Consider the following 14,638-nt stretch of genomic DNA (forward strand, 5'->3'; position numbering starts at 1 on the left):
GACTAATAAAGGATTATCTTATCTTAAAAAGCACATGCACAGCTTGCTTTAGTGGTTATTGGGTCAATGTTTGTTCCATTTTGCTGTTGATCAATACAAATTTTTCCCAAAACACATTTAAAAGTTAATGCAACTTTATAAAAGTAATGTTAACTTCAAAATTTAATCTACTTAAGACCTGCCCAAATCGTATTTTGGTCATTCAAAAGGCTAACATTCAGATTATTGGATTTTAGGGGCCTGCAGAAACATTGGAACTGGAGATAATTTGGTGGAAAAAGGGGGACATGTTTGGAGTCGTACCTGTCAGGTTCCAGTCATAAAGCTCGAGAATGTCCTGGAACAAGAAGGAGGCGAACAACTCGAGGCCTCGGACGCAGTAGTTCTGAGACACGGGGGAAGACAGACAGTGTTATGCGAGATACGGTGCAAGCAGACTCAAAAAAAAAAGCTGAGATATAAAGAGTGCCTTAATGTAGATATGACTGATAAGTAAATCCAGTTCTCTAACTTTATCACATATAAGCCACCTTATCAGTGTAATCAACCTCTGCAGGTTACAAAGAATCTCTTTTCCCTCTCCTGCAAGGATTAGCACCTCGGCTCACCCAGGCACAGAGGTGTGAGGGTTACATGTGGCTCAGCTGTGCTCAGCCTCAGCCGTTTGAGATAAAAACAAAAAGGGGTGAGAAAGGGGAGAGAAAAGAGCTGGGAAGATAAAGTGGGGTTTTACCGACCTCCGGTGTCATCTCCTCTATGAAGTGAATGGTGTAATCTATGTTGAAGCGGATCACACGGCACAATGGAATCTGTGATGATGAAAGGAACAGAGGACGAGAAGAAGAAAGGACGGGCCGACTCATTACCATGGCGTTAGGCAAGAGGTTACAGCTTTTCAAGGAAACTCATTAAAACCTCATCTCTGCCCCGGCTCTGCACCAAATATGGCCGCCGCGACCACATGCGTGCATGCAGGGGAAAAGTATGCACGCTCGGGACATGACGCTGTAACTCGCTTGGAGAGCGTTTAAACATGCACAACCTTCGGTCAATTAAAAACACTCCCTCACACAGATCACACGCCTCCACACACACACACACAGATACACACACACTCTCGCTTGAAAATTAAGTAACTCAAATCTCGCTAAATAGATAAGCCTGCTCTTCTGTGTTTAATCTCCCTAGTTACACGGTCTTTGTTGTCAGAGCGCGGGGGTCCATTTTAAGAGATTAACCTGGGAGCCACATTCATTCTTGCCCATCCCGGCGGCTAACTAGCAGGGGGCTAATATCGCCACGCTCCGAGGTTCCTAATCCCCGCGCTGCCACGAAGCGTTTACCCCAGCTTTTAACAAGGGCCGCTTAAATTATCCAGTTCAAATCACGCCTAATCCTCGGGGCTCTTTTCAAGCTAGACGGATATTGACCAAGTAGTTTATTATTCAAACATGCGGGGGGGGGAATACACAGACACAAGCACACACGTGTTTTTTTAAAGGATTCTCAAGAGGAAAAAAAACGCGGGTTTTCCTCGCTCCCTTTAAACTTCCTCCTTGGGATAAAAGTCGGGCACGCAGCTCCAGAAAGAGAGGGTCCTTTTAAGTCACGACCCCTCTAATGTCTGACAGTCGCTGATGGGCCTTCAAAAGTGAGCGCGAGAGGACTCGGCGACAAGGTCGGCGCAGCGAGAGGAGCACTTTGTCCAGGCAACAAAGGAGCCGGAGCCGAAAGCCGATTTGAAGTTATTTTTGAGGAGAATGGAGTTAAAGGAGGAGGAGGAGGAGGAGGGGATTTTTCACTCAAAACGCTGACCTAAATTATATGTGTTGCCTGAGCGGATGTGTAGGAGGAGGAAGGGGATCGTATGTGTCCAGAGCAGAGCTGACGGAGCAGCGGCTGAACAGCCTATGGAGAGAGGTTATAACACCATCATTACACAGCGGAGGTCCATGTGTCACACAGCAGACGTGGACGGAATACAAGTACTGGGCCGTACAGTTAAAACTAGGATATTAATGAGACTTTTTATGATATGACATCAGATCGTGCATTAAAAAAAAAAACCAAAACATCCTGTAACTTCTTTCGTTTTTTCTGAATTAAAGGGCATCTTCGGTGTTTTTCCAGCTGGAGCCAGTTTCACAAAGATATTTTAGGCTTAATGTGTAGGCTTTTCACAAATTAAATATAGAGTGACTGACTGTGAGCCAAAGAAATTAGACACCTTATCCCCCCCAAGACACATTACCATGGTAACAATCAGTGCCACCAGCTGATCAATAACGCCCAACAAAAAAAAAAGAAGAAGAAAACATGGCTGATAATTAGTGGTTTGCCAACACTGTTATGGAGAGATCGATGACTTCTTTGTACCGTATTTTTTAGATCTTTTTTTAAACATCTGATGCTCCACTCATCAACAGGATTAATGCTGTTTACTGCAATTTTTTAACATATTTATACTTTTTTTTTTAAATACTGTTATGCTCTTTACTAAACTTTCAAAGTAAAATGTCTGTCTGTTTAATTCCTCCAAAAGACACATATTTTCTGCTGGAGTAAACAGAGCTGAGCCGTTGGATGCAGTCACTCGGTACCTTGAAAAAGGCCTTAATTTACCCAGAATTCATTGTGCCATAGTCCTTCCTAAGATAATCAAGAACAGATGAATTTAGACATGTGACTATCTGTTATATCAAAGCCACAGTCAAAGTCTATCTTGGTGAAATCAGCCTCAGGACCTATTTTATCACGTTTTTATGTCTAAGTGATGAACAACAATTTTTGAAACTGGTCCAGTATTGAGCAACATCGCTGCAGTCGTCCACTCAGATTGTTATTTTACGTGTCTGACAACATTATGGAGAGGATCTCTACAGAGACAGATCTTTTTGTGAAAGAGTTCGATACGAGATGATTAAAAGAGCTCCAGTCGAACCTCAAACGGCGGAAAACGACGCAGAAATACTGATGGAAATATGATGTTTCTGTTAGTTTCATCCAGCTTTTTTATACAGGTGATTGGAATTGATTCAAGCAATTACCCAAAGTGATTTATTTATGTTAACAACAGTATTTTGTAAAACATGATTACACCATTGCAATGTGATTTCTCTTGAAATATTAGCATTCCCTGATACAAAAAGCTATAAGAAAGACTCCACCAGAACAGATCAGTCTTGAAAGTTTAGGTTTGTCCATATTAATCCTCCTCCTCTAATCAGATAAGCATTTGGTCTTCAGTTATTTTGCAAAATTAGTAATACTGCATTCAGTACGTAGCTCATTTCATGTACAAACCTGATTCCAAAAATGTTGGGATGTGTGTAAAATGTAAATAAAAGCAGAATGCAAATGAGTGTTTAGATGCAAAGAACAATAAAGCTGATCAGTTTGAACATCAAATATCTGTATTCAACAAGAGGATCAGAATGCAAATCATGCATTCTGTTTTTATTGACTTTTTATCCAGCTGTTTTGGAATCAGGGGCTGCAGAACACACACGTATTTGAATAAGAAACGACCCCTTGAACTTAAAACGTCTGTGAGTTTTATAAGCACACGCAGGACTTGTAAGGAACCGTGTAAACTTTTTCGTTTCACCTTTGTGAGGTTTAAATTGAATCTTTCGAATAAAAAGTCAGTGTGACACCTGCCCTGAAACACAGCACATGAAAGAAACCCAGAGGAAATAAATAATAAAGATGACATAAAATATAAAGAACAGGCATAGCAGCGGGGAAAAAAATGGCTGCACAGTGACATACGCTGTCAGAGATTTCGTGGTGTAAAATTCATGGCTTATCTCCTATACCGTTAACAATTCAAAGACGGCTTACGTTAGTGAGGGGAGTGTGTGAGAAGAGAGAGAAGCCTTCAAACAGGTACTCGTGGTCATCGTACTCGATCACTGTCGGCCTGTCGGTCTGAAACAGAAAACAGCAGGACAACCTTAAAAAATATATTAAACATACAAAATCATTTTATTAGACTCTAAAACTGCAACACAACAGCAGATAAAGAATGCAGGAAAATGCTCAGGAGAAATAGTGAATTAATGGCACAGATAATAAAAGAATTCTGTTCTATAATCTTATTTAATTTAATACTTTAATTATTACATTTCCTTGTATTTGATTTGACAAAATAGAGTCCTACCAGGAAGTTGGTGGGAGGAGACACGGTGATCCGGTAGTGAAACAGTTTTCCAGCATTGTTGTTCATCACACGGCACCGTTTCACCGGCTGAAAGAGACACACAAACTTCTTTAGCATCTCTCAAACACAACTGACCCTTTGCTAAGCCCCGCCCTCCTTAGTTACTGTTGCTACGTCCGTCAAGCTTTCCATTCTTGCACTGAACACATGAAATTTACAATGATAGATACGGCGGATTTTACATCGAAATTGGCAGAAACAAAAGCTTTCTGATTCCAAGGAAATAAACTGAAGCGGCTTCTCGTTTTCTAACCGACGAGAGTGGATTTCGTCAGCTGAAATGACAACTCTCGACAGCAAATGCTAATGCTTAAACTCTTCCGCTTCGGCTGAGAAGTCTGTTTCCAGCTGACTTTTTAATGTTTCCATCTGACAAATTTTAAAACAAGACATATGTAAAGTTACTTTATCGCTGCATACATGATATGAACGCACATTTGTCTGGAGGTACTGTAGTCAGTAAGCTAGTTAGCCGTAAATGCTAACATTTGCAGCTTTAGTTTAGTTACAGCAGAAAAAAAGAAATTTAAATCCTTTCCTCACACATTTGCACTTATGTTTTACATTTAAGAAACACTAAAAAAAAAAAAGGACGAGCTCCGCACGCCACTTCAACATCGAGAGAAATAAAAAGTTTGACAGCCCGATGGTGCCTAATTATATTAATTATTATGATTAAACTATGACTGGACTATGTGAGTCAGTTTGGACAGCATGTGTGAGTGAAAGGTGTGATAGAAATAGTTGAGTTGAGCTGAGGAGGTTTTTTTTTTAAGACTCACATTATTAAGAACAAAATATATTTGTGAAGATTATTACAATAACAGAGATCTATTCATGCCCAATTACTAAAAATCTAATTGGCATCCTGTTAATGAACACAGTCTCATGTCCGATGTACTGTATGATCCCGTAAAAAAACAATTAATTGACCAACAATTTCCAGGTCAACGCAGAGCATGACAAGCAATTAGTCAACTAATCGACTTACAAAGGGGGTGAGCCCTGTTTATTTTCCCTGCTAAAGAGATTTCGTAAGATATAAAATGACCTTCAGATAACATTTCAGTGTCTGCAACGGAGGCTGGTGGCAAAGAATTTACTTTACTGGCCAGAGTTTACCAGCGTTAGTCTGCAGGCTGCTGTTAATTTACCTCCATGAAAAATACACACTCGTTCAGTGATTCATGACCTTCATTGATCTCTGCTGGCAACCAGGAGGGAAAAGCAACAACACAGGTTGACTCTACCTCGTCCTAAAATCCTCCCTTTTCATTTGAAAATAAATCTCTCTCACACCTATGATAAAACCAAGGATAATGAAACATCCTTTTGTTGCTTAAAAGTTCCCCTCCGGACATGTCTGAAGTCCAAAAAAGTTGTAAATAACAACAGAATTCAATGATTTGCAAAAACTTTAAGACCATTATTCAGTTTTATACAATACAAAGACGAGATATTTAAAGTTAATCACAGTCTTTCGTTACTCCTCTCCCAACCTTTTTAAAAACACATTGCAGGCATCAAATTCAGAGTGAGTGTATATATACAGAAAGCAATAAAGTCAGTATGTTCAAGATCAGACATTTCAGGGGGCATAAACAAGAAAAACAGTTCTGAGAGGAGGAGGATCTTTAAATGTGTTACACTGGTCACTGGTGAATATTCATCCATGTGAGAAAGTGAGTCATGGAAACCAGAAATCTCAGCTCTGATAAAATAATCAGAGTCACTGGTAGCGATCGACCCTCCTGTCAAATTCTTTCGGTTGTAACATCATCATTTGGTTCTTTGGGATGATAAAATCTTATTGTTCTCTGTTTTAATACAATGGAAAATGGCCACTGTACAGAGAATACATTTAGGCTGAGCAGAATAATGTCCTTGCCCCTCTGTGCAAGGTTATGAAAGGGTGATTTATTCACGGCGTGTCATACCTCCTCCCCTGGGTAGATGCTGTGGCGGATCCCTGTACGTCTGGCCTTGGCACTGCACTTACACAAGGGACCATCATTCATCTGGACAGAAAGAAAATACGTAAATCAGACACAACTGCCTCACTTGCCATGGATGGCACAGCGGCCGCAGAACATTTTGCATCTCAAAACTGCACTCCTGCACACTCCTGACCTTTTATTCCTTCACTGCAGCTTGGAGTTTGGAGTTGTCTTTTTGCGTGACAGTGTCTGTCTGGGCTTTTTTTTTTTTTTGTTCTCCACACATTTCACAAACATTTCCATAGCTGGAATTTACATTCATTTAAAAAAAAAGGAAAAAGAAACTCTTCAATAACCTTCAAACACTTTTCCAATTACATAGTTTGATGTCAGACCACAAACTGCCTCGTCCACTGCGGCGAGTGATTTCCAATATTTACTAGAATGACTTCAAAACCTCCCAGAGAGGAGCCCGAACCTGCTGCTCTCAGTTGAAAATACATAAAAATGGATACTAACACTTGAGAAAGTATCATATCATGACATGTATTTATATTATAGTATATAGTATAGTTGTTCAGAGTCCTAATCATTTTGCATGAGTCTGTGATTGCTTTGCACCTGTCTTAAGTCATTCTGCGACTCTTTTTAGTTGTTTTATATCCCTTTATATGGGGTGTGTGGATGACCAGTGGAGAAATATAAAGTGAGACAAATTTGAATGATTGTGATTTATGTAGAGGAAATATGCAAAAGTTTGTTGTGCCGTGCTGACTTTTCTTTAACTAAAATTCAACCTGAGGTTGGGCGATGCCGGTGAAACAGCGTAGATGGACGATGACATCATTGCTGTGTCATCTCGGCATCACATGACCAAAACTTAGTTGTTTTTAGAGCTGCAACAATTAAACTATCATTCAATTAATTTCCACCTATGTTGTTAATCAATTAATCATTTTTAGTTATTTTTTAATATAAAAAATGTGAATATTTTCCAGTTTCAGCATTAGATGTTGAAAAGGTGATGTTTATTGTGATTTACGGCTTTTTTTTTTATTAACTCTACTATATACTGCCATCTGCTGTTCTCTTTTGACTTTGTGAAATATCATGTAGAAGTTCTGTGTGAAGTATTAAAGTGAAACTTTCAGCTGTTTTCAGAGGGCAAATTATTTGACAGAAGGATCTGATTTGCTCACTGCCCTACAGTATATCATGATGCCAGAGGTTGCCCTGTTGTGGCAATATCACATCATGAGTTAGTGATGATGTTTTAGAAAGTGCTTCAGGAGCAGTTTTGGATGATTCGTTCTCAAACTTCTGGATATAGTCTTAGAGATTAATATAGAGGATGAGACGGACCTGCCCTGGGTCGTTGTACCACAGCTCCTCGTGCAGGCGGTCGGGGTGAGCTTTCTTCCTCTTGATCTCGGCGATGACATCAAAAACCTCTGAGTCAGAGCTGCTGGAGCAGGTGCTTCCTTCACCATCTGACTCACAGTCTGAGTCACTACTGCTGTCGTCTGAAACCAAAAAGTGCAAAAAGGTCTTTAATCATCTGGGCGCCATGGGGCTGGAGACCACGAGGCACGATTCGGTGAGCCAGGGCCGGTCAAGCGGTTAAGCTCCCCTGCTCCGCTGGGCCCTCGCAGAGTATTATCCAACGACTCCGCCAACTGTCACAGAGGAATAATTATCCACACAATGCAGAAAGTTTCAGATCTGTTAGCTCATTTCTCGAGCCAACTGCAAACTTAAATGCGTTCCTGAGATTAAAAGAGCAGAACAGTTGCCAGTGCCGACATCTGGTGCTCGTGTTTCCTTTATTTCCACTCACACTTGTCACTTACCAGAAAGAAACCTCACTCCAAAATGAGGATTTTAATTACCACTCAGCTGAACGGCTTGTGGTTCTTAGCTAAGCAAAGTCTTCAATTCTTATCGGCGTTTTGACTCGAGTGCTTGATTGTGAAGTCGGTGCCCGGAGCAACATGTTGAGCAAATTAGATCTCCCTGAGCGAGATTTATATTATTGCAGTGCTGAAAGAGACAATCAAGCTGACAGCCCTGCAGATAACATCATAAACACTGAACTTAATCTCTGCCTCAGCCTAATGCACCGCTGAGAAGACAGCAAGTTTGTATGCATATCAATTACTAAAGATTGTCAACAGATGTATTAACTGTTTACATATTGTTGTTTAGCTGTTGCTCTTATCCAGAACAGGTGTATTTACATTGTGCGCGACTTAATAATTCAACAAAGCCATGTGGCGTTGCGTTCCCACGTGATCTGCAGGACTACCCACCTGGGTCCTCGTCCAGTTTGGTTTTGGGAGGCTCCCATTTCGGCCGAGCGGCCTTGGCTCGCTCCTGCCTCTTCACCAGCTCTTCCTCAAAGCGCTCGTACAGGTCCCGCAGTTTACTGGTCCCCACCACAGTCGAGTCTCCCTGAGGAAATGTAAATAAAATGGATGACTCTCTATGAGACGCACACAGGTAAAACACCTTTGTAACATCACAATCCAGGTGTGTGAAGGGAAACTTGCACAAAATGTTATTTTTTTTGTTTGAAGAGATTCTGAGATGATGCTCTCATGATCTTGATTTTACTCCAAACAAATTGGATGCGACCTCATAATGTTTTTTTTAATCTGAGGACAGTGCAGCAGTCAGACACTGAAATCATAAGCAAAGTTTCCATGAAATGTACCAAAAAAGGGAAAGAATAAAGGCTCATTTTAATCACTGGTTTTGAGCAAACAAACTTGGTTTAGCAAAGTGTAGTTTCAGTGGAAGATAACGGTACAGGCTATGTTAATAAATACAGCAGGCAGCTGATGCTGACAGCAGAAACAGCTTCTTCTTTCCCTTCCTTTCCTCTCAGAAAGTGAGTGAGTTCTGTGTTCATTTCATCGGAACTTATTCAGAAAAGGTGTTTCCATCTCCCACAAAGAGCATTAACTCTTTTTCCAAAAAGGCAAAAACCACCTCAGGTGACAGTAAAAACTGCAGGATTGAGCTCTGAAGTTCTTAATTCTACTAAGGAACAGAGGTTATATGATCTAATCCAACGATGTGATAAAGTAACTAACTCCCACAGGCAGTGTCCTCACTTTCCTCACAGCAGAAAAGACAGACAGTCCGTCCTAAATCTGTTCAGAGAGGAGCAAAGACATAAAGTGGGTCTCCGCCTCGACATTTACCTTTAGTTTTTATTGAGAGACGGGTCAGGTCTTGGGTAGAATCTGCAATTTGTAGCTGATGACAGCGTGAGGCAGCATTCAGAGAGTATCGGTAAAGGTCAGAGTTTTAGGGGAAGAAAGAGAAGTTGGCACAATCCAAAAAGATCCAAAGACTCTGGAAAAGCATTTGAGAGGGCAGGTGGTGATTTGCAAAAGTGGCGTCTGAGGTGCCTTTTGAGTGTTCGCTATTAACCGAATTGCTTGAAAAACATCCAGCGTTTGGAGAGCAGCTAATCCAACTCTTAAACAACGCCACCGGGCCAGACAACATTGATGAAACGGCAAACAGAAGATTAGGGAAGTTTTCTCTGCCAGCCAGCTGAGTGAAACAATATCGAGCAGGTCTGTGCCTGGCATTAATGGGCACCGTGTTAAATCCACTGAATTAAAACAAGTCTAGTTTAATCTACATAAAACAAACTGTGGGCAAGGACAGTTTCAGGGCTCTGGACTCTGAAACTCTTCCAAACGGCATCAAGAGTATAATAAAGATTAGATATTTCAACTAACATTTAGAACAATGGATGGATATAATTAAGACAAAAGTGCCGACAGTACCACTTGGTCCATGGGGTCATTGGAGTAGTAGTTCTCGGCGTGCGTGCAGCGGATCCAGGCAGGTTTCAGCAGCTCTTCTTCCTCTTTCTCTTCGTCCGCCTTCTCTTTCTCCTTCTCCCGCTCCCGGTCCCGTTCGCGTTCCCGCTCTCGCTCCCGGTCTCTGTCGCCAAAGGCCTCCTCCGAGTCCCTGCTCCTGATGGAGGAGTAGCTGCGCTCTCTGCTCAGGCCGGAGGAGCTCTCAGACCGCCTGTCTCGCTCCTCCTCCCAGCGGCCGCGCTTTCTGTCTCTGCTCGAGGACCGACTGCAAAAGACAGATTAAAAAAATGATGTCTCTTGATTTATTTCCTCTCATGGGCGGATGGCCTGCTTTGTCCTGACGTAGACTGAAACATTAGCATCATTTTATTTATAAGGTTGTTCTTGGAATGCTTCCATCTAACCTGCAGATTTACATCCTTCAAAAAAGTATAGGGAGTTACTGTCTTCTCTCTCAGGACTTATTTCTACTACCTGTGTACTATTGAGATGCAAAAGGAAAATAACATAAAAAAATACAAAACATTTCTTCAAATACATCATGCATCATGTATTACCACCCCTTATAATCGCTGTCATCTGATAAGATTTGCAGATCATCATTTTCGGCTTTTTAAATCTGAACCACGTCCATATGATGGAACTTACTGTGGTCTTGTTACCAACACTGCCGCTTTGTTGTGTGAACAAGCTAAAACCAAAGCTGTCTGTATGCACATAACTGTTTACCTTAGTTTGCCACATACTTTAAAATCTAGCAAAGCTGTGACATTATCAGTTCTTTTATCAGTACTTTTAACATTTGGTTTATTATCACACTGCAATGTGACAAACTTTGTAAAAGTTTTTTTCTTTTAGTCAAGGAAAAAAAAATTACTGAGTTTCAGTAGTGATTAGTATTTTACAACAGCTCTTATAAGACAAATAATGGACGACATGTGTACCTTCGAGGTCTCTTTCTGTGCCTGTCGGGCGACTGGGATCTCCGGCTTTCTCTGTGACGATACCTCTCCCTGTGAACAGACACACACACAGTAGTGAGAAACAGAGCTGCACAATATGGTAAAAGAAATGTTGCAAATTAGGGCTGCGACTAATGATTAATTTCAAAATCAATCAATCAAATAATTGATGTTTGTCTTAAAATGTCAGAAAAAGGTGAAAAATGTTTACAATTTTAATTTTCACTGCAAAAAACCTATTAAAATGATGACGATGTGGTATTTGTTGGGGTCTGTAACACACAAAAAACGTTTTCTGACATCTGGAGAATAAGAGCTGTGGGTCAGGATATCTCTGCAGCACTACAGTACTTCATCATGATGCTGTTCTGTACTACAAAACTGCAGCTTTAGTGATTTGGATATTGCACTTGGCCATACTGCAATTTTGATAATATTGTGATCAATTGTGCAGCTGTAGTAAGAAATAAATAAATCCACAGATTGATCTCCTTTAGTTCCTGCTCTGCACGTACCTGCTACGATCTCTGCTCCTGTGTCTGGGGGGAGTCCGGCCCCTGTCGTATTCAGACCTGTACCGTCCACCCTCCGGCCTGCCGCGCCTGTCTGGACTCCTCCCACGGTCCTTCCTCTCTCCAGGAAAGTCCATTTTATGCTTATCACCATGGCTGCCGTAGCCGTATCCCTTCTGCCTATGGTCATCTTGGCGATAGCCTCTTTCTGGAGACCTCCTGCTGTCCATGGGCTTTTCGTACTTGTACTGACCCCCGTGCCTGAAGCTGTGCTCTGGTTTGAACGAGCTGGGGCTCTGAGTGTAGCCGGGGTTGAAGGTGGGGGGAGGGAAAGGAGGGTGGGGAGGATGGGGGTAGTTCATGGAGTAGGGAGGGTGGTAGCTCATAGATTGAGAGGCTACAGGAGGGGGCATGGGTGGGTGAGGTAAAGGCGGAGGGGGCACAGGAGGCATCATGTATGGGTGGTAGGTGTTTTGAGCAGAGACCTGGGAGCCTGGAGTGGGACCACCTGTGGAGCTGGGGAGCGGTGGAGGCGGAAAGTTAGGCGGGGGTTCGGGGAAACCCTGCCGGCCAGGGGGCTTGGGGAAAGGTGGGCGCACCGGGCACTGGTTCAGAGAACTGGGAGCCTGGGACGGTGCTGGTGGAGGGTACTGCATGAAGTCAGAGTGAGGAGGCATGTAGCCGCTGTTTCCATGGTAGCTGGAACTGGGAGGAGTCTGAGGGTCGTAGTGGTACGGGGGAACAGGAGGCTGGGGAGGCGGCGGCCTCAGGTTGGTGGGTCGGTAGTTTTGAGGGGAGCCATGCTGGCCAGGGGGCATTCCTCCCCTGGAACCCCCACGATCCTGATGGAAAGACATGACTATGGACGAGACAAAGTAACCAAGTTACTAACAATATCCAGGCCACTTAAGATCCTACATGAATGAAACACACCTGAAGTTTGATGCCAACAGTGACAACAGATCTCCGGACACTGAACTGAGGAACACTGGGTTCCAATTTGGACATTTAAATAATGTTTTCCAGGTTTCCTGCGTTCTAAAATTGGGGTTATGGCTAAATTTGGCTAACATTAGGTTTGGGCTGCACTATTAATAAAATAACAACCTCAATCACAATTTTGGCAATGGACTGCAGTACTGACATTTCAAATGTGTGCTCGGGTCATAGAAAACTCTGCTGCATATCAAATTGAGTGCTTCCTAAACTAACAGCCACTCTGCAGCAGCAGCCTGTGCAAAATTTCCTGGATGTTGTTGCTGCAATCCAAAGCAGAAAAGTAATAATGTTATAGGCCTCCAACAGACAGCAAAAGCAAAGGCCTGGAGCAAAAGGAGAAGAGCTTGTCTGGGTCATCATTCATTGTTTGGAAGTATTTCAGATTTAGGGCAAGAACAAATCATATTCAAAGAGGGAATGAGTCCACCTGAAAAAACAAAGGCAGGCTCAAGCACAGCACCAGTACTATGAATGAATCTCCCTAGTGGAATGAACTGCAACACAAACTAAAGTTACAGACACATATTCCTAAGATGGGTTTCAAATACATTTCAGAAATAAATGTGTTCTTGTTGTAATTAATGTGTCTGTGTGTCCTGATTATTTTGTGTGAATGAATGTGTTTAAATGCACACTAGTATCATGGTTACATTTGCACACATGTAAACAGCTAATCCTAATTTTGAGAAACCCGGATATATTACCAGGATAATGTGGCATGTAAACATCTCATCCAGGTTTCTGAATCATCCCATAATAGTGTCCAAGATGGTAAGAAAAAAAAATACACACTCAGAAACCCGGATACTGTTATCATCATGTACACGGGGATATGAATAAATAGGTTTTTGATGTCCAGTGTTGAATGCCATATCCTGAATATGATCAAAAACTGGATAAGGTTCAGAACAAGCATACTTACACACAAGTAAACGTCTAGATGCGTTTTTGTACACATGTAATTTGTTATGATGCCTCTCTTGCAAAAGAGATCCTGATTTCAATGAGACATCTTAATGAATGAATGAAAAATGACATGAAAAGCATAACAAAATAACTGATTCATATTAACAGTCGTTAGTCAATCATCTGCATGTAGTTGAAGCAGTACAACACAAATAACTGATCATCTACGAACGGATTGCTTGCACTAATGAGAGCATCATTAGCTAGCTACCGTTAGCTGCAAGAGATGTAATTTTCCAAATATACGCATAAAACGCAGGAAAACATCTAAAGTAAGAGATTAAATGCTACCGATAGAAGAGAAAGTAGTCACTCTGGGTTTATATTAACACTGTATTATTTTTGAGCAAACAGCAGCAGCTAACCCAGGTTAATAAAAGCTTCGTTTGCTACGGTGGCAGCATGTTAGCAAGCCTGCTAGCACATAATGACAGGAGGTTTGTGAGGAAGAAATCACCTTCAGAGAATCAGGAGCACAGACAGCAGAAGCGTATCATTCCGTCTTAACAACTTGTTCAAAAAATATATAATTACACACGTGTAAATTGTCTTAAACGAGGGTATTTTTAGGAAGCTATGCTATGCTCTTGGGTATCACGCTTTCCAGGGGGCCGTGTTTCTAGTCGGAAGGGTTAGAGAGACGGACAAGGATGGACCAATCACACTTCAGCGACTCGCGCCGTTGACCAATGAAATGTCGGTGTAGGTTTGAAGGGTTTCTCACCGGTCTGAGGCACCACTGTAGGATAAAAATACACAATCCTGATATAAACAGACCACTTAAACGTGTTTGTTGTGTCTGCAAGGAAACAATATGTCCACCGCCTCTGACCTTTACACTGAATAAATATTTCCAACCGCAAAATCACATTTCTTCACTTTATGTTATGTATCTCTTCAATTTAGCTTTTAATTAGCTAACTATACTTTCTTTATAGAGCCCCAAAACTTTACTGAAACTGATTTATTTTTATTATTACTAGTAGCAGTATTAGTCTTAATGGCAGATGTATTGTTATTGTTGTTGTTGTTGTTGTTGTTGTTGTTGAATAATAATGATAATAATGATAATAATAATACCATTAAACTATTTGTATACTTATATATATATATATATATATATATATATATATATATATATATATATATATATATATATATATATATATATAAAGGTAATATATGAGGTAAGCAGATGCAA

At 41.3% G+C, this 14,638-nt stretch overlaps 1 protein-coding gene across 1 annotated transcript in view; it reads right to left on the reverse strand.

The window, feature by feature from the left end:
* Positions 1 to 14,052, reverse strand: part of drosha (drosha ribonuclease III) — a 136,380-nt gene extending 122,328 nt beyond the window's left edge. Inside the window, exons 1-11 of the mRNA XM_084747144.1 lie at positions 13,895 to 14,052; positions 11,476 to 12,331; positions 10,943 to 11,011; positions 9,963 to 10,263; positions 8,469 to 8,610; positions 7,522 to 7,682; positions 6,160 to 6,240; positions 4,163 to 4,249; positions 3,844 to 3,930; positions 738 to 809; positions 304 to 385 (exon numbers count right to left, since the gene is read on the reverse strand). Coding sequence (XP_084603270.1) covers positions 304 to 385; positions 738 to 809; positions 3,844 to 3,930; positions 4,163 to 4,249; positions 6,160 to 6,240; positions 7,522 to 7,682; positions 8,469 to 8,610; positions 9,963 to 10,263; positions 10,943 to 11,011; positions 11,476 to 12,329 — 1,936 coding nt within the window. The 5' untranslated portion in view covers positions 12,330 to 12,331; positions 13,895 to 14,052. The remainder of the gene's footprint in view (positions 1 to 303; positions 386 to 737; positions 810 to 3,843; positions 3,931 to 4,162; positions 4,250 to 6,159; positions 6,241 to 7,521; positions 7,683 to 8,468; positions 8,611 to 9,962; positions 10,264 to 10,942; positions 11,012 to 11,475; positions 12,332 to 13,894) is intronic.
* Positions 14,053 to 14,638: the final 586 nt, after the last annotated feature.

The sequence above is a fragment of the Lutjanus erythropterus genome, chromosome 21 (genome assembly GCF_056507025.1).
Source record: "Lutjanus erythropterus isolate fLutEry1 chromosome 21, fLutEry1.hap2, whole genome shotgun sequence".
Lineage (NCBI taxonomy): Eukaryota > Metazoa > Chordata > Actinopteri > Lutjaniformes > Lutjanidae > Lutjanus > Lutjanus erythropterus.